Source organism: Vigna radiata, chromosome 7 (assembly GCF_000741045.1).
Source record: "Vigna radiata var. radiata cultivar VC1973A chromosome 7, Vradiata_ver6, whole genome shotgun sequence".
NCBI lineage: Eukaryota > Viridiplantae > Streptophyta > Magnoliopsida > Fabales > Fabaceae > Vigna > Vigna radiata.
In genome coordinates, this window is record NC_028357.1 from 44,869,592 (window position 1) to 44,891,367 (window position 21,776).

Consider the following 21,776-nt stretch of genomic DNA (forward strand, 5'->3'; position numbering starts at 1 on the left):
TTTTTTAAAACATAAATTCAAATAAACCAATAAAATGATAACACGTGTACCGTTCTCAAAAAAGTTGTCAAAAAAGTGTTTTCAAAAAAATATCATGATCCTAATTTTTAGTTCACTACCAATCATAGAGGGAGAATGCTGTTCTCTTGATTTTACTGATTTCATATAACTACCATTCAAATCACGCTCTTTACTGTAGACAACTAGCCAACCTAACCCCCGCGCACACTTGTACCTTCCTTTCCAAGTTTCTATCCTCAGAAACCACAATTTCTGTAATTAACTTCTACAATAAAACTCATATAGTTCGCCATTTTTTGTGGTTCAACAAGTACCAGCTAATGGCGGAAGATATTTTTCAAACAATATCATTTTCCAATAAATTGGATTCAAGTCATAGCAAAATGATATAGCATACAATTTGCTACACACATCATCATAAATTCAAAAGAACCAGTGTCCTTGGCTAGGAGAGCAATGGGGTTTGAAAAAAAAATTGGCAAGTATCAGCTTGTTAGGACCATTGGAGAAGGTAGCTTCTCTAAGGTTAAGCTGGCTGTCAATGGCACCAATGGTCAGAAGGTTGCGGTCAAAGTCATTGATAAGCATATGATCTTAGAAAACAATCTTAAGACTCAGGCAAAACCTCACCCTAACACTTTCCCTTTATCGAGTAACAGTTTATTTAACTTTCTTAATCAAAGATATCATATGTTTCAGGTTAAAAGAGAGATCAGAACAATGAAACTTCTGCATCATCCCAATATAGTTAGCATTCACGAGGTATATATTATGCCTATATATATACATTTACCATCTGTAGTTAGAATTTTAGTGAAGTTTAATTAATCCCTCTGTCAATACTTTATTTCCAATGAACTTCTTGAAACAGGTTATTGGCACAAAAACGAAGATATACATCGTGATGGAATATGTATCAGGAGGACAACTACTAGACAAGTTGGTGAGAATCAACAGTTGTTCAAATTGAAACACTTTTTTTTTTTCTTCAATTTTCAACTGTGATAATTGATTTGCAGTCTTATGGAGAGAAGTTGAATGAACGTGAGGCAAGAAAACTGTTCCAGCAACTCATTGATGCCCTGGACTACTGCCATAACAAAGGGGTCTATCATCGAGATCTCAAGGTAAAGTTCACCTCAACCTGCATTTGTTTCTTTGCAATGGAGTGTTAATGTTGACATGCTATTGTAGCCAGAAAACCTGCTTCTTGACAGCATGGGAAATCTCAAAGTGTCTGACTTTGGATTAAGTGCATTACAAAAGGTAGAATTAATTGTTCCTTTGAATCTTATCCTTATTTCCATCATAATTATTTTTTGACTGAGTACATGTTTGATACATTACATATCTATCATCAGTGTAATGATGTCTTGACCACGCGGTGTGGATCCCCATGTTATGTAGCACCTGAGGTAAGGTTTAATCTCTTTCCTTGGAACATCAGAAGAAAAGGTGTCTGGCACGTGTATATTGATTGTAGAACTCCTACATGTGCAGCTTCTTTTGAGCAAGGGGTATAATGGAGCAGCTGCTGATGTTTGGTCATGTGGGGTGATTCTTTTTGAATTACTTGCAGGCTATTTACCATTTACCGACCAGAACTTGATGAACTTATATGGAAAGGTATGGTAAACAGTCAAAATAATAAAAAAGAGAACAACTTGTGTCACTTACAAACATGTCACATTTTCTGATACTTTTCTTTCCTTTGTGAAAAGATATGGAAGTCAGAATATAAATGCCCCACATGGTTTACTCGGAGTCAAAAGAAACTAATTGCCAAAATACTTGAACCGCGTCCTGCTAAGGTAAAAATACAGGAACAACCACAACACTGTGCTTAAAAGTGTAATTAATATATAATGGTTTCTTACCATTCCTGTCTCTCATTCAGCGGATAACTATATCAGATATCATTGAAGATCCGTGGTTTCAAAAAGATTACAAGCCTGTTTTTGCATCTGAATTTGATCAGAACATTAACTCGGAGGATGTTGATGTTGCTTTCAATTCAATTGAGGTAATTTGTTGGCAACTAGCAAGTCAGAAAATAGTTGTAGAAAATCTCACTTGGATTGTGTAATAATCCGTGCTACAGGAAAATGTCAGAGAGACAACGGTATCTAAGTCCTCAAGTTTCATTAATGCGTTTCAACTAATAGCCATGTCTCGGGATCTTGATCTATCTGGTCTTTTTGTAGAACAGGTATTCTGGAAGAGGATTCACCTTATCTGTAAATGTTATTAAGCAATTAAAAATGCTAATGTTGTGAGTTTCTGGTTTAGGATGAAAAAAAGCAGACGAAAAGGATGGGATCCAAACACACTATCAATGAAACGATAGAAAAAATAGAAGCTGCTGCAACAGATGCAAGACTGTCAGTAGAGAAAATTAGCAACTTTAAGGTTATAAACGACGCTACTCTGATTCTTTAATGCATGCATGAACTATGGTTCTTTGATTCTGAAATGACTGCTTGTCACTCCTGATGCCAGATAAAAATGCAACCGAAACGGACAATGGCCATGACCAGTTTCAGATCATACTTATCAGCTCAGGTAATTCATTTATTTTATGGCCTCAATGAATATATATTATCTTTAGAGTTAACCATTATGAAATTGAATTATAATTTAATTATTTGGAAAAGTAACTTTTTATCTAAATATAAGTTTGGATTAGTTCGTATCCAATTATTCATATGTATAGGTAATATATATCCCTAACATAGTTTGGTACACCATTAAATATTGGCCTGAAAAATTAGAGGAATGAACAATTTTCATTACTATGTGTCACGAGCTACCAGTAATAAAAACATTTCTCCAGAATCAACTCACCAACACTCAGGACAAACTAAGCAATGAAAGTTAAAGTTATTAAGACACTAAAATAACGATTTCACAGTTAAGATTTCAAAGAATTTCTTTTTCTTTTTCATTAATCAGCTTAATGGTAATTCAATAGTATAAAAAGGTTTTGGAATATTCAATTAAAATGATTAAATTTTGTGAGGAGGACATTATATTAAGATAAGGTTTTTACTATTTATAAAAATAAAAAGTTTGTTTGACACTAAAATAGTATACAAATTTTGATGAATTTATTTTTATTTTTCCTAAATTCAAAGTCATGATAAAGAATTTAAAAAGTTAAAGAAACTTTGAATTAAACAGAGTACTGAAGTGTTTTTTTTTTAAAAAAAAAATGAGTAAAAGCTAATTTGATCAGAAATAGGTCATAATCTCCTTTGTTTCCTTTCTTTTTTGTTCATTGTTAAAGAAAGCTCAACTTTGCATATATTTGTGAGAATTATCAGGTGATTGAAGTTGCTCCAACTCACTGTGTTGTAGAAATATCAAAATCTACTGAAGATATAAGAACGTATAACAAAGTAAGAAAATTTCTTCTTGGCTGAATATGCAAACTCATGAATTTGGTTATTGATTTTAATTTTGATTATCAGTTTTGTGAAAGTTTATCAAATCTGCTGAAGCAAAAGCCTGGTGTGCCATCACAAAGCGAAGATTCTGTAGATCAATGTGCCTCTGATAGAAAAAAACACGACGCTGAATGGTAGTTATAGCTTATAACTCAATATTGGTGATGATACTGTCCACAGCCATCACATATGCTTATTATTGGCCATTTTCAATTATCAATTTCAGCTATGAAGAGCCAAAAAGGGAATATGTCAAACTTTTTCGTGGCTACGAATCTTCTTGAAGGTGGAGTGGATCCATGTCTCCTGTTTTGGTGAGTTCATGGAAGTTTGACAAGAAGGATGAAACAAAGTGTTTCATTTATTGATGGAAGCAATAAGTATTTCTTTTTTCTTTTCTCCTTTTCATCTATCTTCTTGTTTTGGAAGCAAAATTCTTCTTTTTCGGTTTTCTTTTCTTTTGTTCTTCTTCATTCATCTTCATTATAAAATAAGGAAAAATGCATAATGGCATTTCCAGAGCACATCCTGTAAAACTAATTCACTTGCTATAATTAATTCAAAGAAGAAAAACGTTGTTAGCGATACACTCACCAATTAAGTTTGACAAAAAAAAAGTGGTCAGATTTGGTTGTTATATTTTATCATTTATCGTCTAAATTTTTTGTAATGGTAATTGTTTTCAGCATTACATGATATTGGACATCAGTGTTTTTTATGTGTAACGTAGGGAGATGAGATGACTCTAGCAAAACCAAAATTGTCACTTATGAAAATCATCAGTACTTAACAATTTTTGATGACAACAAATATAAAGAAGACATGCAACGCTGTTCTGGTTTGTGAACTGCTAGCTTTTTTACAGCAGAGAGATGTGGAGAACCGATTTAGGACCTCACTCGTGACAAAAATTTCCTTGGACCATCATGTTACATTAGACATGTTGAAGTGCTTTGGGACTGGAGTTGTGACACGTGTCACGTGGTTAATTCTAGAACATACTATGGTGGGCACTAACGTCCATAATAAGGACAAGAGAACTCACGGGCAGAACAGAGCCCTGGCTCACGGGGGAACCTACAATCATCGATCACACACCATAATCTTCGTCTGCATTTCTCACTCCCACACTTCACATGCGTTTAGCTGACGCTCCCTATCTCCACAATCTACAACATTTACAAGTTATATTTAATAGTAAAATATTAAGCACACACTTAAAGAATTGGCGATTATTCTTCACGGCACCTAAATGGCAAGTGATGTAACCCCCTCCAACCACATTCTTAAACCAAGTTCACTTTATAAATTAAGCTGCATAGCTCAAAACTCTGTCACACACCAAGCCAAGTGACAAAATGAAAACCCGTTTGATCCTGTTCTTGCTTCTAGGTCTTGTCACCTTCACCAGCAATGCTAACACTCTCCCAGACAGTCCTCAATCTAACTCTTCGATTCCTCAATTGACCCAACGGAAAAGGCCTGATAATGAAACCATATACAGGGTGTCAAAGCAACTATGCTGGGGTTGCATGGCGGAGTCATTAGAGTTCTTGTTCAGGCACAACTTGGTGAGAGCAACCAAGTGGGAGCTTCCACTGATGTGGGACTTCCAGCTGGAGCAGTACGCGAGGTGGTGGGCTAGTCAAAGGCAAGCAGATTGTAAACTGGAACATTCTTTCCCAGAAAATGATTTCAAGCTTGGAGAGAACATTTTCTGGGGTAGTGGCTCGGCCTGGACACCATCTGATGCTGTGAGAGTGTGGGCTGATGAAGAGAAGTACTACACTTATGCCACCAATTCCTGTGTACCGGGTCAGATGTGTGGCCATTACACTCAGATAGTGTGGAAGAGCACCAGAAGAATTGGATGTGCACGTGTTGTATGCGACGATGGAGATGTGTTCATTACTTGTAATTATGATCCCGTCGGCAATTATGTTGGAGAGCGACCCTATTAAATTATATAAACTATGTGTACATGATTATGCATGTAGCTAGAATGAAAAAACAGTATTAGATTATGTATTGCTGAACTGCTTGCTATTGTGAGTGTTAATTGAGTTTCTCAGTCAGTGGCAGTGAGTATAAATTGTGCTACTATACATACATACATGTGTTTCATCTTAAATTTATATAAGTGGAATCAGTGTTTGAGCAGTAAATTTGACAAAATGTGACACAGTAAAAGAAACACATCCACTGGTTAACAGGAGTGGGTAAAATGCAATTATTAAATTTAACTATTATGAAATTAAACTAATTAACTTTTAATTCAACTATAACATAATTTAACTAATTATCTCTAGCCTTTCTATTTTAAATCATAGTTGGGTTGAGATTTGTTTTTCAATTATATTCATTTAATATTTTTTTATTAGAAGATGCTAGTTTTCTAGTAACATAGTTTAACTAAAATTTTATTATCTCCAGCCATTCTATTTTGAATCATATTCTTTAATATTATAAATTATATTTCAATTTAGTGTAAGATGTACTAATTTAATTTTTAAAAACTAAATTAATAAAACAATTGAGTGTGATTTTTATTTTAAAGAACTTAACTTCTTCTATATTTTTCAATTAAGTTCCGAATCAATTTAGTTTATTTCAAATATTTTATAACAATCCGGTTAATTATGAGCACAGCCAAAATTGTCATTCACCATTACCAATAATATAAAATTGACAACAAAAGACACGTTACTTTCAACTAATTGATTTCGTTAATCTATATGAAATTTTTTTAAAGTCAATCTATTTAAAAATGAGAAAGTATAAATTTCACTAATACGAAGAAACACTTTACTAAAATATGTGTATCTAAATAAAAATAAGTGCTAGTGATGAGTGGAGATAGCTAATTTCTTAGCAATTTTATTATAAATGAATGGTTAAAATAATAGTTAGATTACATGTATGGTATAAAATTCTGGAAATTGGACTGACCTCTTTGTAGCATGTTATTAATTTATCTATAAATTAAAAATATAATTATGCATATGAAAATTGGTCGGCATGACATGTTGTGCACTATCTAGTAATTTATCATCCAGCGTGCTCCGAAAGATTATTTAACCTATTTGTTAATTTGACAGGAAGCATTAAACATTTGATAACAAGCATCGTTCTTAATTGTTTTATGGGTTGTAGTACATTGCAACTTTTGATTTAATGAAATCATTTTGTTCTTTAAACATATCAGTTCATTAGAGTTGGGAGAATTTATTTTAAATTCTTAATTAATTTAAATCATTTATGTTCATTGAATGTATTTTTTTTTCATTGATAAGGGAGAATAATATTTTTTTAAAACTTAGAAAAAGAAGGATTTAGCTAATCTATACAGTTCTTATTTTTAAAAATTGTAAAAGGTTTTTGGACTATTTCCACCTAAAGTTGTTTTTTTTTTTTTTTCATTTCATGAAGCATGTTTCATTATTTTATTTTTTTTTATCGTCTTTTATGTCAACTCGTTAAAATTGGTTTATTCCAACAGTAACGGTATTCAAATATTATATACTAAATTGATGACTAATTCAATTGAAAATATATTAAATTAAATAAGACAATAACAAGTCACATCTTTATCTTTCATTTTTATCCCGGCTTACGACTAGCAATTGGCCTCAGCCACCATTCTTTCTAATTTTATAATGGGTAATAATATTTTAACAATCTTTTTTTATAATGGAACATGCGTAATAATTTTATTGATTTATTTAAATTTATATTTAAAAAATATTTAAAACGAACTAATCATCCATGTAAAAAATTGTTAAAAAAGTGTTATTAAAAGAAGTTTTTTTTTTTTTATAATTTGGTTTATATAATTTTTTTATATGCCTAAAATATACACTTTTGGAAAGGAAATGATGAAACCAACTAGACACAAGCTTATGATGATCATAGTAGGACACAAATCTACCTAAAACAAACTTTAAAATGCATGCTACGTGGTACTGGACCGATTCCTAAGAACAACTATTCTGATTTCCAAAAATTCTAACGAAAAAAGAAACATATTCCTATTAGATATTTAGTGTTGATATTAGACAAGCAATAAAAACAAGGATACAGAGTAGCTAGAGGATTGAAGACAAGAGACAGAGGAAGAATTAAAGGCACATGGGAAACAGATGGCAGAGGATCCTAATACATTATTGTGTTGTCTGAGTGGTTATAATTAGAGAAATTCAGTAAGGTTTTTCTCCATAGTAGTTACCAGGAGGGTCGTAGTTGCAGGTCATGAAGGTGCCCTTCCCTCCAGAGCAAACAACGCTAGCACAACCAACCTTCCTAGTAGTGTTCCACACAATCTGAGTATAATGTCCACACATCTCTCCATCCGCACAAGAATTGTGCCAATAATTGTACCATTGACGCTCTTCAACCCATGCACTAACAGCTTGTGCTGGCTTCCACCCCGTCCCACTCCCCCAGAATATGTTCTCACCATAAGGTCCATTCGAATGCTCCAGCGCACAATCACTGCGCCTCTGGTTTGCGTACCACTGGGCGTACCGTACCAGTTTGTAGTCCCACACCAAGGGACGCTGCCTCACCGACGCACGTGCTGCATTCTGGGGTATCAGAAATTGGTTTGCAAAGCTTCTCGGTTGGTTTTGGGTTGGCACAACAATACCATGGCTGCTTGTGATTAGCAACAGAAACAAAGCTAGTGTTAAAAAACAACGTGTTGAAATGCAGTGCCTCATTTTGATGTTGTGTTGGAGATTTGAGGATGTTTTGTAGGTAGGAGGAAGGGGTGTTATATACAATGAGAGTTGTTATGTTGTCAACTGTTTTGGCCTTGGTGGCATCCATGTTCTACAATGATTGCCGTTTTTAATTCTTAGTTAAAGGAAATGTAGTTAAAATCAAACCATAGTCAGTTACTCTGTTTTCTCATTCCCTGAATTTTCATTAATTTCCACGTTTGTAGGCCAAAGACGTTGAGTTGAGTTGGGATTCCCTTCCTTTTGCACATGGGATACTTTTCTGGTCTGACTGATTGGATAATGTCTACCAATTTTATTAAATTTTAGCAAATTGAGCTCCATTGTTGGGAACTATTTTCAATTCGAAAATAATACATCTCATTCATATCATAGAATAAAATAAAGGGCTTGACTTAAATTTTGGTTATATCTGTGGAATTCTTTATAATTTTTTTTCAATTTAACAAATCGATCTAAATTTCCCGTGGGTTTATCATTTTTGACAAATATATTTCGGCCTGACATGTGATATGATATGTTAGTCACATGATTGGTTAAAGGGACTCATTGAGACATCATGTGTGATTATCGTATATAATTTACGTTTTGCTATCTAATTGCATTATTTAACCTTTTTTAATCTTGTATATATATGTAATATTGATGAATTTTGATACATTAGTTAGTATAATTTTCTTTTAAAGAAATTAAAAAGAAAAATATAAGTATAGGGGGAATTAAAGTATTTCAAAGTACGTTAAAATTTAATATATGAAAAAAAATGTTGTAAAAAAAATAAAGAAAATAAATCTTAGATTAAATCATTTCAAATACAAATTTAATATAAAATCTGTACATAATACAAAAAAATATTTTTTTAAAATAATAATAACTTTAGAGAAAACACAACAACAACAAAAATGTATCAGAAATAAAAAAGTAGTACAATATATAACAATGTGTCGAGTTTATCATAAAGATAAGATAGAACATCAAATGTCAATAGGAATACTATAATCCTTAGATATATTGAAATGAAAATGTGATAGTACATAAATCGATTTTGTAGTCTGTTTACTACAAAATATTCAAAAATTTTATTTCATATGAATTGTCGTGGATAAACTAACGAAGTTTGTTTACTTTTTACCCGTTAGCATCATGTAATATCATTAGAGGAATTGACTAAATTATACATAGGAGAAATTGTAACATTACATGAAGTTCCATTAGGATTGTATTTGGTAGGGATTTTATGTTTACTCGTAAATTTTGGAGAAATTTGCATTAAACCTTAGGAACTAAACTCCACTTTTATCATTTCCTATGGACAATGAAAAATAATCATTCAGTTTTTGGAATATTTATTAAGAGCTTGTGTGTTAGAGCATTTTAGTAATTGGGATCAACACCCTTAATTGCATTCAAGATGAAATAATCTTATATAAATGGTAAATCTTTTTAGGCTTAATACCTCTTTTCGTCCCTCTTTTGGAGGTGAATGTTCAATTGCGTCCTACCTTTTTTCAAAAGTTCAATTTCGTCCCACCTTATGAAAAAAGTGTACAATCAAGTCCTTTTGGGTAACGGAGTTAAAAATATAACGTTTGACCTGTGTTCTGTGCAACGTGACAGTTTATTGATCAGAACTTTGAAGGGTAAAGTTGGGATTTTAAGTAAATGGATTTGGTTAAAAAAAATTGACCTTGTTTAGATGTAAAAAAATCTGAGAGTTAGGGTTTGAAGAAAACGCGATTTGGGGTTCAGCGATTTGGGATTGCAGAAAACGCGATTTGCAAGATCGATCTTCCAATTTGGATCTTGAAGGTGACAGGTGACTCCAGACCAAGAGCAGCAATCTGTTTCATTTTCCCATATTTCTATGGTTGGATAAACCCGATCACAATAATTAACATTAATGGTTAAGGAGGCCTTGAAGTGAAGCAATGCAAGGTTGTCATTGGGTGACACCAGGAATGGGAGAATGAAAAACGAAAGAGCAGAAACACAGGAAACAACCATCCCATTCCCATGGATGACTTCATTCTAGCTTTTTGCAGTTTCCTTTGGTCACACAGACTTAGTATGAAGGAAATTTACTTGGAAAAAGATAAGAAATTCAAGATGAATATTTATAGCCAAATTAAAAAGTTGAGACATGTTTTTTGTGGCTAAAATTAAGCTTTGATTGTGGTCCTAGACTCCTAGATTGTAAACCTTTAGTGGGATCAATGAGAAGAAATTTTATTTTCTGCTAAAGCTTTGACAGTGAACCACTTTGGACATATCTGCATATACTCCATTCTTCCTATTAAATTCTTCAGGAACAATTCTAATGAGAAGTTTACAATTTCTGTATCTTTAATTATTATGTCAAACAAATAGTATGAAATTTCTACCCTATCTATTACGCAGCATTCCCATTACTGCCACTCACATTCACTTGGAAGCCATTTACTTAAATCCATTTACTTAAAATCCCAACTTTACCCTTCAAAGTTTTGATCAATAAACTGCCACGTTGCACAGAACACAGGTCAAACGTTATGTTTTTAACTCCGTTACCCAAAAGGACTTGATTGTACACTTTTTTCATAAGGTGGGACGAAATTGAACTTTTGAAAAAAGGTAGGACGCAATTGAACATTCACCTCCAAAAGAGGGACAAAAAGAGGTATTAAGCCATCTTTTTATTCAAATAATTATTAGAAAAATAATTTATGATTGTTTTTCTTATAAAAAATTAAGAAAGAAAAGGGAAAATTTAAATATGTATGTTATTTTATTTCATATTAGCTTATCTCCATGATATCTGTTCTCACTTCCTTTACATTATTTGTTTTTGTTTCTTTTTGTCTTTGAAATGATAAAATAAATACATGTGTGTATATATCATCACATGTGAATAGACGACTTCCCTACTTCTGAAAAATATATAAATAAAATTGTATAACCACTATAAAAATCATTGATACGTATATAGATCTAAGTAAAACAAGTACTAATATAAGATACTGATGTAAAATAAAAATAAAGTTGTAAAATATATTTAATGAATGATTATAATTTTATATATTGAATCATTGGATTCTAAAATAAATTTTTTACTTATAATCTTATTAAAATTAACTCAATTTATTAACTACAAAATAATATAATAAGAACATAACAACTTTCATTTTAAATTAACAAAATAATCATTTTAACTTTTTTTTTTAAAAAAAAAAAACGAGTGAATTTAATCTTTTGAAAGACAAGAGATCAAACTCAATACTATCTATAAATGATCAATTTAATATTTTATTTTGTAAAATATTTAATTATAGTATTTATATGAAATTAATATTCAAATATTAGTAAATTGTAATGAAAGTATTAAATAATTAATATCTATATGCATTTATTTTTTGTTTGGAATAAAGTGAATGTATCATATTTCGAATACATAAACTTGTAATCTAATCAAACTCAGCTTATAAGTTAAAAGAAACTCATTGTACGTATTGTTGGTCATTGTTTCTTCTAGTGAATAATATATATTACTTCATTCTTATACGGTTGTGGGAATTGATGTTTTATATAAAATTTGTAATTCTTTTATTTAGATTTAGTTGTCTAGTTTATAAAATATTTTTTTAGTGTATTGTTTAAAGTGATGAAGTGAATGTTGTTATTGTAATTATCTAGATGATTTAGAGAGTAAAAAAATATAATAGATTTTAGGTTTCAAATATTTTTACTTTTAATATTTTCAAACTAAAGAAATGGTGTGAATAAATTTAAGAGATACATAAATAATCCTGCTATACAATATGACACGCAAAATATGGAGGGATGTGAGAAAGATGAGTGCTACTTTACACCACATGTATTTGCAATTTCAATGATTTAGGATTAAGAGAAAATTAAGTATTTAAGCAGGGATTAGATTAGGAAAATAAGTATAACATTTTCTAAAAGAGGACAAGACTTTCGTAAAGCAGATAATTGTCGAGTGTGTTCATGAACATTTACGCCTTGATCTTCGGACTCTCAATTCCCGCCAGAGTTACCGGACAAAGAAAAAACACCTAATCATTGTTACGGTTACTTGTGAATTAATCAACTAACATTCCCCGTTCTCCGGTAATGGACCATGGATTTCAACAAATAATTTTAACAAATATTAACTTTGTAATTTAAGATAAAAATATTTCTGTTACTCTAACTTTTATCGTAATTTCTAATTAATCTCTTTATTATTTTTAATAAAAAACCTTATTTATAAGTATTTATTATCAAGACTCGGCTAAGGTACCTGTATCATGCTTCACGAGTCCCGAGAAAAAAGGATTAGCATAACTTATGCAAGTTACCAATGTCTTTGACTACACGTTTCTCGTAAAAAACGCGCCTAAAGGTGAAATTATTATTTATTGTTTTGGTAAGAACAAAATAAAACGAAGTATAACATAAATACGTTGATTCGCACAGATGTCATTTACATTCAAATGATACAAAATTTTTCAATAATTTATTTCAAAAATATTTTTTTACTTTTAATTTTTGTTTAAAATGGTGAGATAAAAATATTTGTGTCAAACTATCTTTAATAAACATAAAATAAAGTATTTTTTGGAAATACTTTATTTAAAAGCGAAAAAATAAAAAAACATGAAAAGATAATCAGTCACTGAAAACAAGACAACTGTTTTACAAAGAATGTTATTTTAGTTATCTTATACTAAATAAGTAATTGATGAGAGCTATATTATAGGTGGAATATACTTATAGAAAATGAACTTATTTATAACATAAAATCAGTTTATGTGTAAATAAATTTGAATAACTGTTTATCCAGTTTCTAAAATTTTTGTTTTTAATTTATATAATTTAATATTAATTTCTAAAAGTAATTGTGTATACTGTAAATACTTATAAAGTATTTTGTTCTAATACATCTTTTAATATTTTTAAGCAAAGTCAAATTCTTTGTTAAATATTAATGATTGATAAATATTTTTCACACTTATTTATTTTTCCCATCATTTTTACTTTACAACCAAAACGAACTATACACAAACTAAATTAATGATGTACGTTTGGCAAGTATACCAATCGTAATTGTAGTAACAAAATATCGTCCTCTGGGATTGAATGAGTTGAGTACCAGTTTACTAACTTACTTAATTTTGAGTAACAAAGATTGTCAAGTAGAATGATGAACATAAACAAGTGATGGAAATTCAAATTGTATAAACAATGTTAGAGAATTGATTTCATACCTTTTCATATAATTTCCTCCCCTTTTCAATCGATGTGTAAATTATAATTATCCACTTGAGTTTATTTAGAGCTTGTTTACCCCTAATCCCTTAGTGAGCAAACGTATCCCCTGAATTTGAATCCCCAATCCCTTAGGCCAATTACAAATTCAATAAGATCATGAAGAACAATCATATCTCAATTCAAACTAACTAGTCCTGCCCAATTTCCCAATTGTGACAGCATCTAATCTGTTCTATTTATAAACGTAAGCAATTCCCAATCTCCCAACTGTGAAACTGCTCATAGATTTGACATAAAAACATAAATAGAACACTGGGATAATTAAAATAAACTTGACATCAATTGAAAAGGTTCAGAAAATATAATCCAAAGTACTACATCAATCCACTAACAAAAGGAAATTTAGTTCTGCATAATGTAAAGGAAGTTCAAAAACAAAAGTATGAAAAAGCTGCCTAAGAAGAAGATGAAGAAGAAGTCTTTGTTGTCCGTGAATCCCTTTTTGTCTCCCCCTCCACGTCTTTTCTCTCCTTCCCACTAATTCCTCCTTTTTAGGAGAGTGGTTTTCTTTTTCCTTAACTTCCTCCAATTTTCCTTTAATTTAATCTCTTTAAATCAGTCATAAAAGAGATCAATAACTGTTCAATAACTGCTCCTGGAAACTTTCACAGCCCATGGAAAATTCCCCACTCTGCCTGTGTTCTTTTCTGGTCCTCTTGCCAAATCCTGACGTGAATCCACTGGTTGTGGTAGAAACCACAACTCACTTGTGGAGCTCTCTGTTTGTCACTGCATTTTGAAGCAAACTTCAGTAAACTCCACAGGTTATGGAATTCTCCCCAGCTGCGTTGTTGAACTCTCTGGATTCATCTTTCTATCTTGTCCATCAATTCTTCCAAAAATGTGGTTTGGGCACTTAGAATCACCAATCTACATCAAAAAACACAAAATGCCAATGTATGATCCGAAACAAAGATAATCCATGACTAAAATCCTTCAATGAATGCAATTATGCATGCAAATGACCTAAACTAAGACATGAATGTGGTTACATTTACTCACACATCAATTAACAAAAAAAAACAATTAAGTTATATTTTCTAAAAGTTAAAAATTAGTGTTAGGGAGTTAAGTTTGATTAAAAATGAAAATAATAATTTCTCCTTTGTAAGGTTATTGCCATATATGTATACGTTTTGGTGTGAATGAATGAAACAACATATCCAACAAAAATAAATTTTTTTAAAATATACTCTAACTTTTGTTTCTTATACTGTGTAAAAAAATGAATTTCAAATCTAACTCAACCTAAAAAAAACTTAGTTTGTAAGATGAAATTTACACACTTATAAATTGTAAGATGTGGTGCAAGATAACATTTTAGAATTTTGATAGATTTTGATATACTTTAGAGACACTATCTGTAAATAGAGATGTCTCCCTGTTGTAAACCCACTTTAAGATTAGTAATAATATGTTGTCAAAATATTGAAGCATTATATTAGTCTCTAAAGTCAAGACTAGAGTATTTCATGTGATATCTTCTAATCACCTTCATCTAGAGTTGTTCTAACCTCTGTAATTAGAACACCACCTCATCACCATTAAAATACCAAAGACCATGAGCTTTTCCCCATTATCCACCTTGCTTTTGCACTATATCATCATCATAACATCTTCGTGTTTTGGCCTAACCTAATTTGAGGAAGTTGCTATCAATTATAAATTGACTTTATCTTTAGTCGGTGTGAGATTTTCAACACACTCATTTCATGTTGAGATATATACATATCAAATGTGATATTAGACATTAATAGATGGTCTGATAGCTGTAAATAAGGGGTGGAACAATAAAAAAAAAACTCATAAACATACAATCTTTAATATTTTGTATCAAAAGTGGTGTCATGGTCATGACTTATTATTAAGTTTTTCTAATTTTTTTCTCTTGTTTGTTAAGATGAGCACTTATTTATTTGTTTATTTATTTTTATGTTAAATAATTATTCTGTTGTTAAGACCAATATCTTTCTTCTCAGTATTGGTTGGAGTTTTCTCATATAATATAAGAAAAATTATCTGTAACTAAGTGTAAATTAAATTAAATTTTGTATCACATTTGTTATGATATTTTTTTTATTGATATATATATATATATATAATAATAATAATAATAATAATAATATTTTTTTTATCATCTAAATTAAGCATCATTGTTATAACATAAGAAGTTTAGTAAAATAAATAAATAAAAATATAGAAAATAATACAAAATCTATGATGAAATTACATTACACATAAAAAAAATCATCATCAAGAAAATCCTAACTAAATATATGAATGAAAATTCCTTAACAATTTCATGAGATTTATTATTAGGTAACCTTCTCACTTTTCCAAAAAAGTCTTTAAACCTTTTAAAAGTTCTTGCTTTGAAAGATTTAGTATATTATTTTCTTTTTTCTATTTTTATCAAGTATCCTTGTAGTTTGAACTTACTTGTATCATCATTTCAAAATGTTATAATCTTTCATCTCTCATCTAGCATATTAGTTTATTTAAAAGTTAATTTTAATTTTTTTTTGCAAAACGAGTTTTCTTACAAGTCAAGAATTAGGACATGCTTCTAAATTACTATGAAGTGAATCTAGATGTTATAAATCTTGAAACTATTGATCAAGGAATCAGACTCTACAAGCACACCATTATATATCTAGATTCTTAACAAACAAAAGAAGATTCATGTACAACTTATATATTATCATGATTAACTATTATTCGCTTCGACTTAGTAGCAAACGATATCATACTAGTGCAAAAAATCTGATTTTACGAGTTATTATGTGTGTTATAATCTACTCGGTATAATAACTTTCGGCATGACAATTTTATAATTAAGGAAAACTTTTTTATACTGGTTATCACTACAATCGGTATACAAAGTTTGTAGTGACATTCCTATAATTAAGTAAAAAAAATTCTATATTAGTTTTAGGTCTATTTGTTATAATAAATCAAATTTTCGTATTCATTTATGTTTCACTTTCATTTTTGCCTTATGATACTTTGTGTAAAAATGATAATGTTTATATAAGTTCTTAGAGAAACTTAATTGTAAAACATCATGACTATACGTGAAACTTATTCTTATGATTAGGTCTCTTCTATACTTATCATGTAATGATTTGAGACAGTAGTAATGCCTATTTTCTCACAATGTTACAAGATTAACTTGAAAATTAAATTAAATTAAAAAAATATAACTGAAAATTGTAAAAAAATAAAACATATACTTTAAGACACATTTTATCATTTTTTGTTTTTATAAAAAAGGACCGTGTCTTTCACAACTTAATTTTGTATTTTAAATAATCATATTTCATGGAATGTTATATTAAAAAATGTTATTATTGTAGACATGAGTAATTTATAGTTTAAAAAATAATTTTTTTATTTAATTAAAATTTATAAAAATAGAAGAATGTAATAAAAGTAGATGATTTATGGACAGAATACTTTCAAATTTTAGTGGAAATTGAGATATCCACCCCTCCCTGTATAGAAATCACTAAAAAAAAAATAGATAGTGTAGTTTCTAAAGAATAATAGTAAGATGATACATATTTATTTGACACATATTAAAAAGATAAACTAAATATAAAATAATAAACTTTTGTATTTTAAAGAAAAAGAAATAAAGAATAATAATATTAAATGAATGTAAAAAAAAGTATGTCAAAATATCATTTCTTATTTCTAATATGTAAAAATTTTATTTTACATTGGGAATAAAGATTCTTAGGAATATATATATTTTCAGGACCTTCTAAAAGATACGAAAATATATTTTCCTCTTCACATTTTCATTTTCAAAACACAAAGAATATACCTCGAAATAATTCACTCCAAAGGGGAAAACTGAGTATTTTTCTTGTAATTAATTTTTGAATCTTCTATTACAATTTTGTAATGCTGGTCATAATTTGAATTTTTTTTATCACATAATCTTGTTTATTTCATTTGATACTTCTATCTTTTATTTATTTGAGTTTCATGCTATTGATGGGAGCAAGGTGTACACACAAATAAATTAAAATGAAATGAAGTAAAAGAAAGTAGCTACAAAAGTAACAATGGATATTGATATTTAATAGCTCACATTTTACAATGATTTTACTTTCGAATTCATTAAATAAAATTACTAAGAGATTATAATAATACTTTAAAAATACTAAGTGTTATATTCTTAATAAAAAATCAATTTTAATTATTTGACATTTATCAATAACAATGGTCAATCCATGAAGTAATCACAACAAAGTAGGCCTTAGATGCTAAATGGAATATTCTTTGGGAGTATAAGAGCAAAAGGGGTGACCCAAATTAATCTTCATTAAGTATTGATGATTATTCTTTTTTATAAATTAGAAAACTTAAATATATGCCATATTAATATTATGGTAATATATGGCTGATATATAGTAGGAAGTTTTAAGATTGAAAGACATCCTGTTAACTTACGAAGAAAACAGATGAATGAGATAAATTCCCGCAATTTTATTCCCATTGTTATTTTTGTGGAAGCTAAGATTAGGGTTTTTCAGTTACGTCGCAGCTACGAAATGCATACACCGAGGAAATGCAAGTCGGTGGTTCAACGAAACCAACCCAAGTCAACCGGAAAACAAGCATACATTCACCGGCCGTTGTATCCGACTGTCTACAGGTAGTCTCGCCGGAGCACATGCTGTGCAAAAGAAAAACTTGTTCATTACCGTCTTCATACATGCATGCATGCAAACAGTTGAGTTAGTTATCATCTTCCAACAAACCCCGTGCATGTCTCTCTCTGTTTTCTAACCTTTTGCAGGAAACGTAACCCAATGACTTATAAATCTAGCTACACAAAATTGTCAAAGGGAGAAGAAAAGAGAACAGAAATCTTAAAGGTAGAATTAGCGAATAATAGTGTCTAAACCAGAAACGTCCAGAATGGCTGTTTGCCCTACCGACGACAGGCATGTGGCCGTTTTGGCATTTCCCTATGGCACACACGCGGCTCCGCTTCTGAACCTGGTGCGTAGGGCGGCGGCCGAGGCACCGGAAGTGACGTTTTCGTTCTTCAGCACGAAAAGATCCAATGCCTCTGTCTTCGCTGGGCTCAACGAGGAGCAGCTTTTGAACATAAGGCCTTATGACATTGAAGATGGGTTGCCGGAGGGTTTTGTGCCCTCGGGGAACCCCCAAGACCCCGTTGCCTACTTCGTTAAGGCCATGCCCGCTAACTATAGGACTGCCATGAACGAAGCCGTGGAGAAAACGGGGAGGCAGATCACTTGTTTGGTCTCTGATGCCTTCTTTTGGTTTTGTGCTGACATGGCTGAAGAAATGCATGCCAAGTGGGTTCCTCTATGGACTGCAGGGCCTCACCCTCTCCTTGCTCATATTTCCTCCCAACAAATCAGGGAAAAGCTGGGCCCAGATGGAGGTATATGGCGTTTTCCCCCCCTCAACCTTGATTTCGTATATCGATTCTTTAATTAAAAAAAAAAAGAAGAAGATTGAATTATACAAGTGTGTGTTATCGAAATAATATATTCAATTGATTCAGGTGACTAACGAGAAATATGTTTTTCTTGTTTTGCAGTCCGAGAAAACAAAGAAATCGATTTCCTTACTGGTTTCAATGGGCTGAAAGCAGGTGACTTGCCTGAAGGATTGGTGGAAATGGCAGAAGACCCTTTTTCAATGATGTTAGAGAAAATGGGAGAAGCTTTGCCCCGAGCAACCGCAGTTGCCATAAACTCCTTCAGTGCAGTACACATTCGTATTGGGCAGGAGCTAGAAACCAGGTTCCAGATGCTTCTGAACGTTGGTCCATTCATTTTGACAACACCACAATCTGTTACTCTTGATGATGAAGGGTGCTTACCCTGGTTGAACTCGCAAGAGGACAAGTCAGTAGTATACATCAGCTTCGGAAGTGTGATAATGCCTCCACCAGATGAGTTGACTGCAATAGCAGATGCCCTAGAAGAAGGTAAGTATCCATTTATTTGGGCTTTCAGAGGTAACCCTGAAAAACAATTGCCAGATGGGTTCATGGAAAGGACAAAAACGCATGGGAAGGTTGTAGGGTGGGCCCCCCAAATGCAGATCCTTAAGCATTCAGCAGTTGGTGTGTGCATAACACATGGTGGATGGAACTCAGTTTTGGATTGCATAGTTGGTGGTGTGCCTATGATTTGTAGGCCCTTTTTTGGAGATCAGTCGTTGAACACTGCTACACTTGAGCATGTATGGGAAATTGGTGTGGGGCTTGAAGACAATGTTTTCACTAAAGAAGAAACTCTAAGAGTTCTCGAAATAGTAATGTCAAGTGAGAAAGGGATGATGATGCGGGAGAAAGTATTGGAACTCAAGGATTTGGCAATGGAGGCAGCGGGACCTGAAGGTGACTCTACCAAGAATTTCTGCACTTTTGCAGATATTCTTTCAGGTTTACACCATGGCAAATCACACCATCAACCACATGGTTTAAGAGGTATCCGCCACAAAATTGCAGGCGCATTTGCTGCAGCACATCACAAATTACGCCGCCACCACCACCACCATCATCAAAAACACTAAGGTTTAAGAAGTTTTTTTCACCCACAACTGCACGGTTGAAATCCATTAAAACCAGTTGGAACCTTAGATTTTGATTTCCAAATGGTAGCTAAAGGAATATACACTTGGTTCTAGGTGTAGATTTTTAAAAGGTTCCTCATTATTCCTCAACTGCTAATGTAAACGATAATGAAGATTTCCATTTTCTCCGGACACTCATCTTATAATATTATAGTTATATAATATTCTAAACTACAAAAATTTAGGGTGATTCTTAAATTTTCCATCTAAAAATTGAGAAAAATTAATTAGTGGACATTGGAGGAAATGTATTATGTATCTATATAGTTGATTAAGATGCTATTAAAAATGAATATTCATTTTTAGAAATATATTTATAGAAATAATTTGTAATCTACAAGTTATTAAAAATGTATATTTTGTATAGATTAATCTAGACCTTTCTTATTACAAATCAAGCAAGTTTGAGTTCTCTCTTAGAAATCTCTTCTTCCTCCCACAAGCTTGATGAGCATTAAAATAATACTTTATTCTTACCAATTTAAAAATATTAATTTCTTACACAAAATAATTAGAGATAGGAGAATAGTGGAGGATCCTCGTGCTCCCAAAAACTAATTTATTATTATTTTTAGCCTCTCGAAGTACTTAAGAAACTGCCTTTAAACTTTTTTCTTATTTAAAAGAGCTACCTTCTATGACAATTGTTTCATGCACCCCATTAATTTCTTACTGCACCTCATCATTTTCCTGAATGACTATTTTGTTTTTGTAAAACTGACTTTCAATTTATTAATTTCAGAATAGGCTTTTCCAAACTGAAATGTTGGAATTTCAGGAATAATATTTTCAAAAAAAATTATCCGGAACAAAATTTTCGAAATAAAATTTTCAGAACGCGTGAAATACATTTTTTGGAATGGATTTTCAAAACAATTTTTTGGAACACATATAATATCTTCTGGAATGAATTTTCCAGAATACTAAAAAGAACTTTCAGTATAAAAATATTTTTGGAAAAAACTCTTCAAAAGAATTCTTTTAGTATTTCTTTTTCTCTTCTTCTTCCTCTGCAGTAGTGGTCTGGTGGTGGTGACGGTGCGGCTAGAATGACAGTGGTGGTGTGGTGCAACAGTGAAGGGTATTTAAATATTTTCCTTTGAATTGTGGAGTGCTAAAAGAAATTTGATGAGGTGCAGGAAGCCATTGCCACCTGTATATGGGCAATCTTTCCTTATTTTCTTCATGTGGGCTTCTGCATCTGCTCTATTGTCTTGGGCCTGGTCTGCGTCTATTATTTTCCCTTGGGTGTTGCTCCCTACACCTCTCTAAGTGGGACCTGTACCTCTCCATTAACTTAATTTATTTCAAAAATATTCTACACCTCCCCACTATTTTCTTTATTCCAAAAATATCTTACACCTCCCCACTATCCTTAACAATCTTTCTCTTTCTCTCTTTACATTATCGGACCATTCATGTGATTCAGATTTGAATTTATAACATACTACAAAATATAAAATTCAGAGGAAACTTCAATAATAGTACTTTTATCATTTCCATTTTATAAAATTAAAAGTTAGATNNANATACAAAATAATAAACATAATAATATTAATAGTAAATAATGATATATTATTATTATTATATACTAACTTTATAATGACGAAAGAACTAAATAAATTCTAAA

General features: G+C 31.3%; 4 protein-coding genes across 7 annotated transcripts; 3 read left to right on the forward strand and 1 right to left on the reverse strand.

Annotated features, from left to right (window-relative positions):
• Window positions 1–318: 318 nt before the first annotated feature.
• LOC106769348 (CBL-interacting serine/threonine-protein kinase 21) lies at window positions 319–4,430 on the forward strand. 4 transcript variants are annotated; one of them, XR_002668815.1, is made up of 16 exons: window positions 319–639; window positions 721–783; window positions 893–964; window positions 1,041–1,148; window positions 1,216–1,287; window positions 1,383–1,436; window positions 1,522–1,647; window positions 1,743–1,832; window positions 1,919–2,044; window positions 2,123–2,230; window positions 2,311–2,430; window positions 2,521–2,583; window positions 3,345–3,419; window positions 3,492–3,601; window positions 3,694–3,847; window positions 4,333–4,425. XR_002668815.1 is itself a non-coding variant. In XM_014654941.2 (16 exons), exons 1-15 carry the CDS (start codon window positions 478–480, stop codon window positions 3,749–3,751), a joined length of 1,407 nt encoding a protein of 468 aa, XP_014510427.1. In that variant the 5' UTR covers window positions 319–477; the 3' UTR covers window positions 3,752–3,781; window positions 4,333–4,430. The 4 variants fall into 4 exon arrangements, 3 of the variants coding, with proteins under 3 accessions (XP_014510427.1, XP_022639603.1, XP_022639602.1); XM_014654941.2 differs by having other exon boundaries at window positions 3,694–3,781; window positions 4,333–4,430; XM_022783882.1 differs by lacking the exon at window positions 4,333–4,425 and adding an exon at window positions 4,198–4,273 and having other exon boundaries at window positions 3,694–3,781.
• Window positions 4,431–4,795: 365 nt separating this feature from the next.
• On the forward strand, window positions 4,796–5,632 carry LOC106769349 (pathogenesis-related protein PR-1-like). Its single transcript, XM_014654943.2, has one exon. The coding sequence runs from the start codon at window positions 4,826–4,828 to the stop codon at window positions 5,426–5,428; it is 603 nt and encodes a 200-aa protein (XP_014510429.1). The 5' UTR covers window positions 4,796–4,825; the 3' UTR covers window positions 5,429–5,632.
• Window positions 5,633–7,492: 1,860 nt separating this feature from the next.
• On the reverse strand, window positions 7,493–8,443 carry LOC106767356 (pathogenesis-related protein PR-1). Its single transcript, XM_014652228.2, has one exon. The coding sequence runs from the start codon at window positions 8,183–8,185 to the stop codon at window positions 7,664–7,666; it is 522 nt and encodes a 173-aa protein (XP_014507714.1). The 5' UTR covers window positions 8,186–8,443; the 3' UTR covers window positions 7,493–7,663.
• A 9,755-nt stretch (window positions 8,444–18,198) lies between these two features.
• Window positions 18,199–20,086, forward strand: LOC106766491 (flavonoid 3-O-glucosyltransferase). Its single transcript, XM_014651215.2, has 2 exons — window positions 18,199–18,944; window positions 19,104–20,086. The coding sequence occupies exons 1-2, from the start codon at window positions 18,449–18,451 to the stop codon at window positions 20,084–20,086; spliced, it is 1,479 nt and encodes a 492-aa protein (XP_014506701.1). The 5' UTR covers window positions 18,199–18,448.
• The last annotated feature ends 1,690 nt before the right edge of the window (window positions 20,087–21,776 follow it).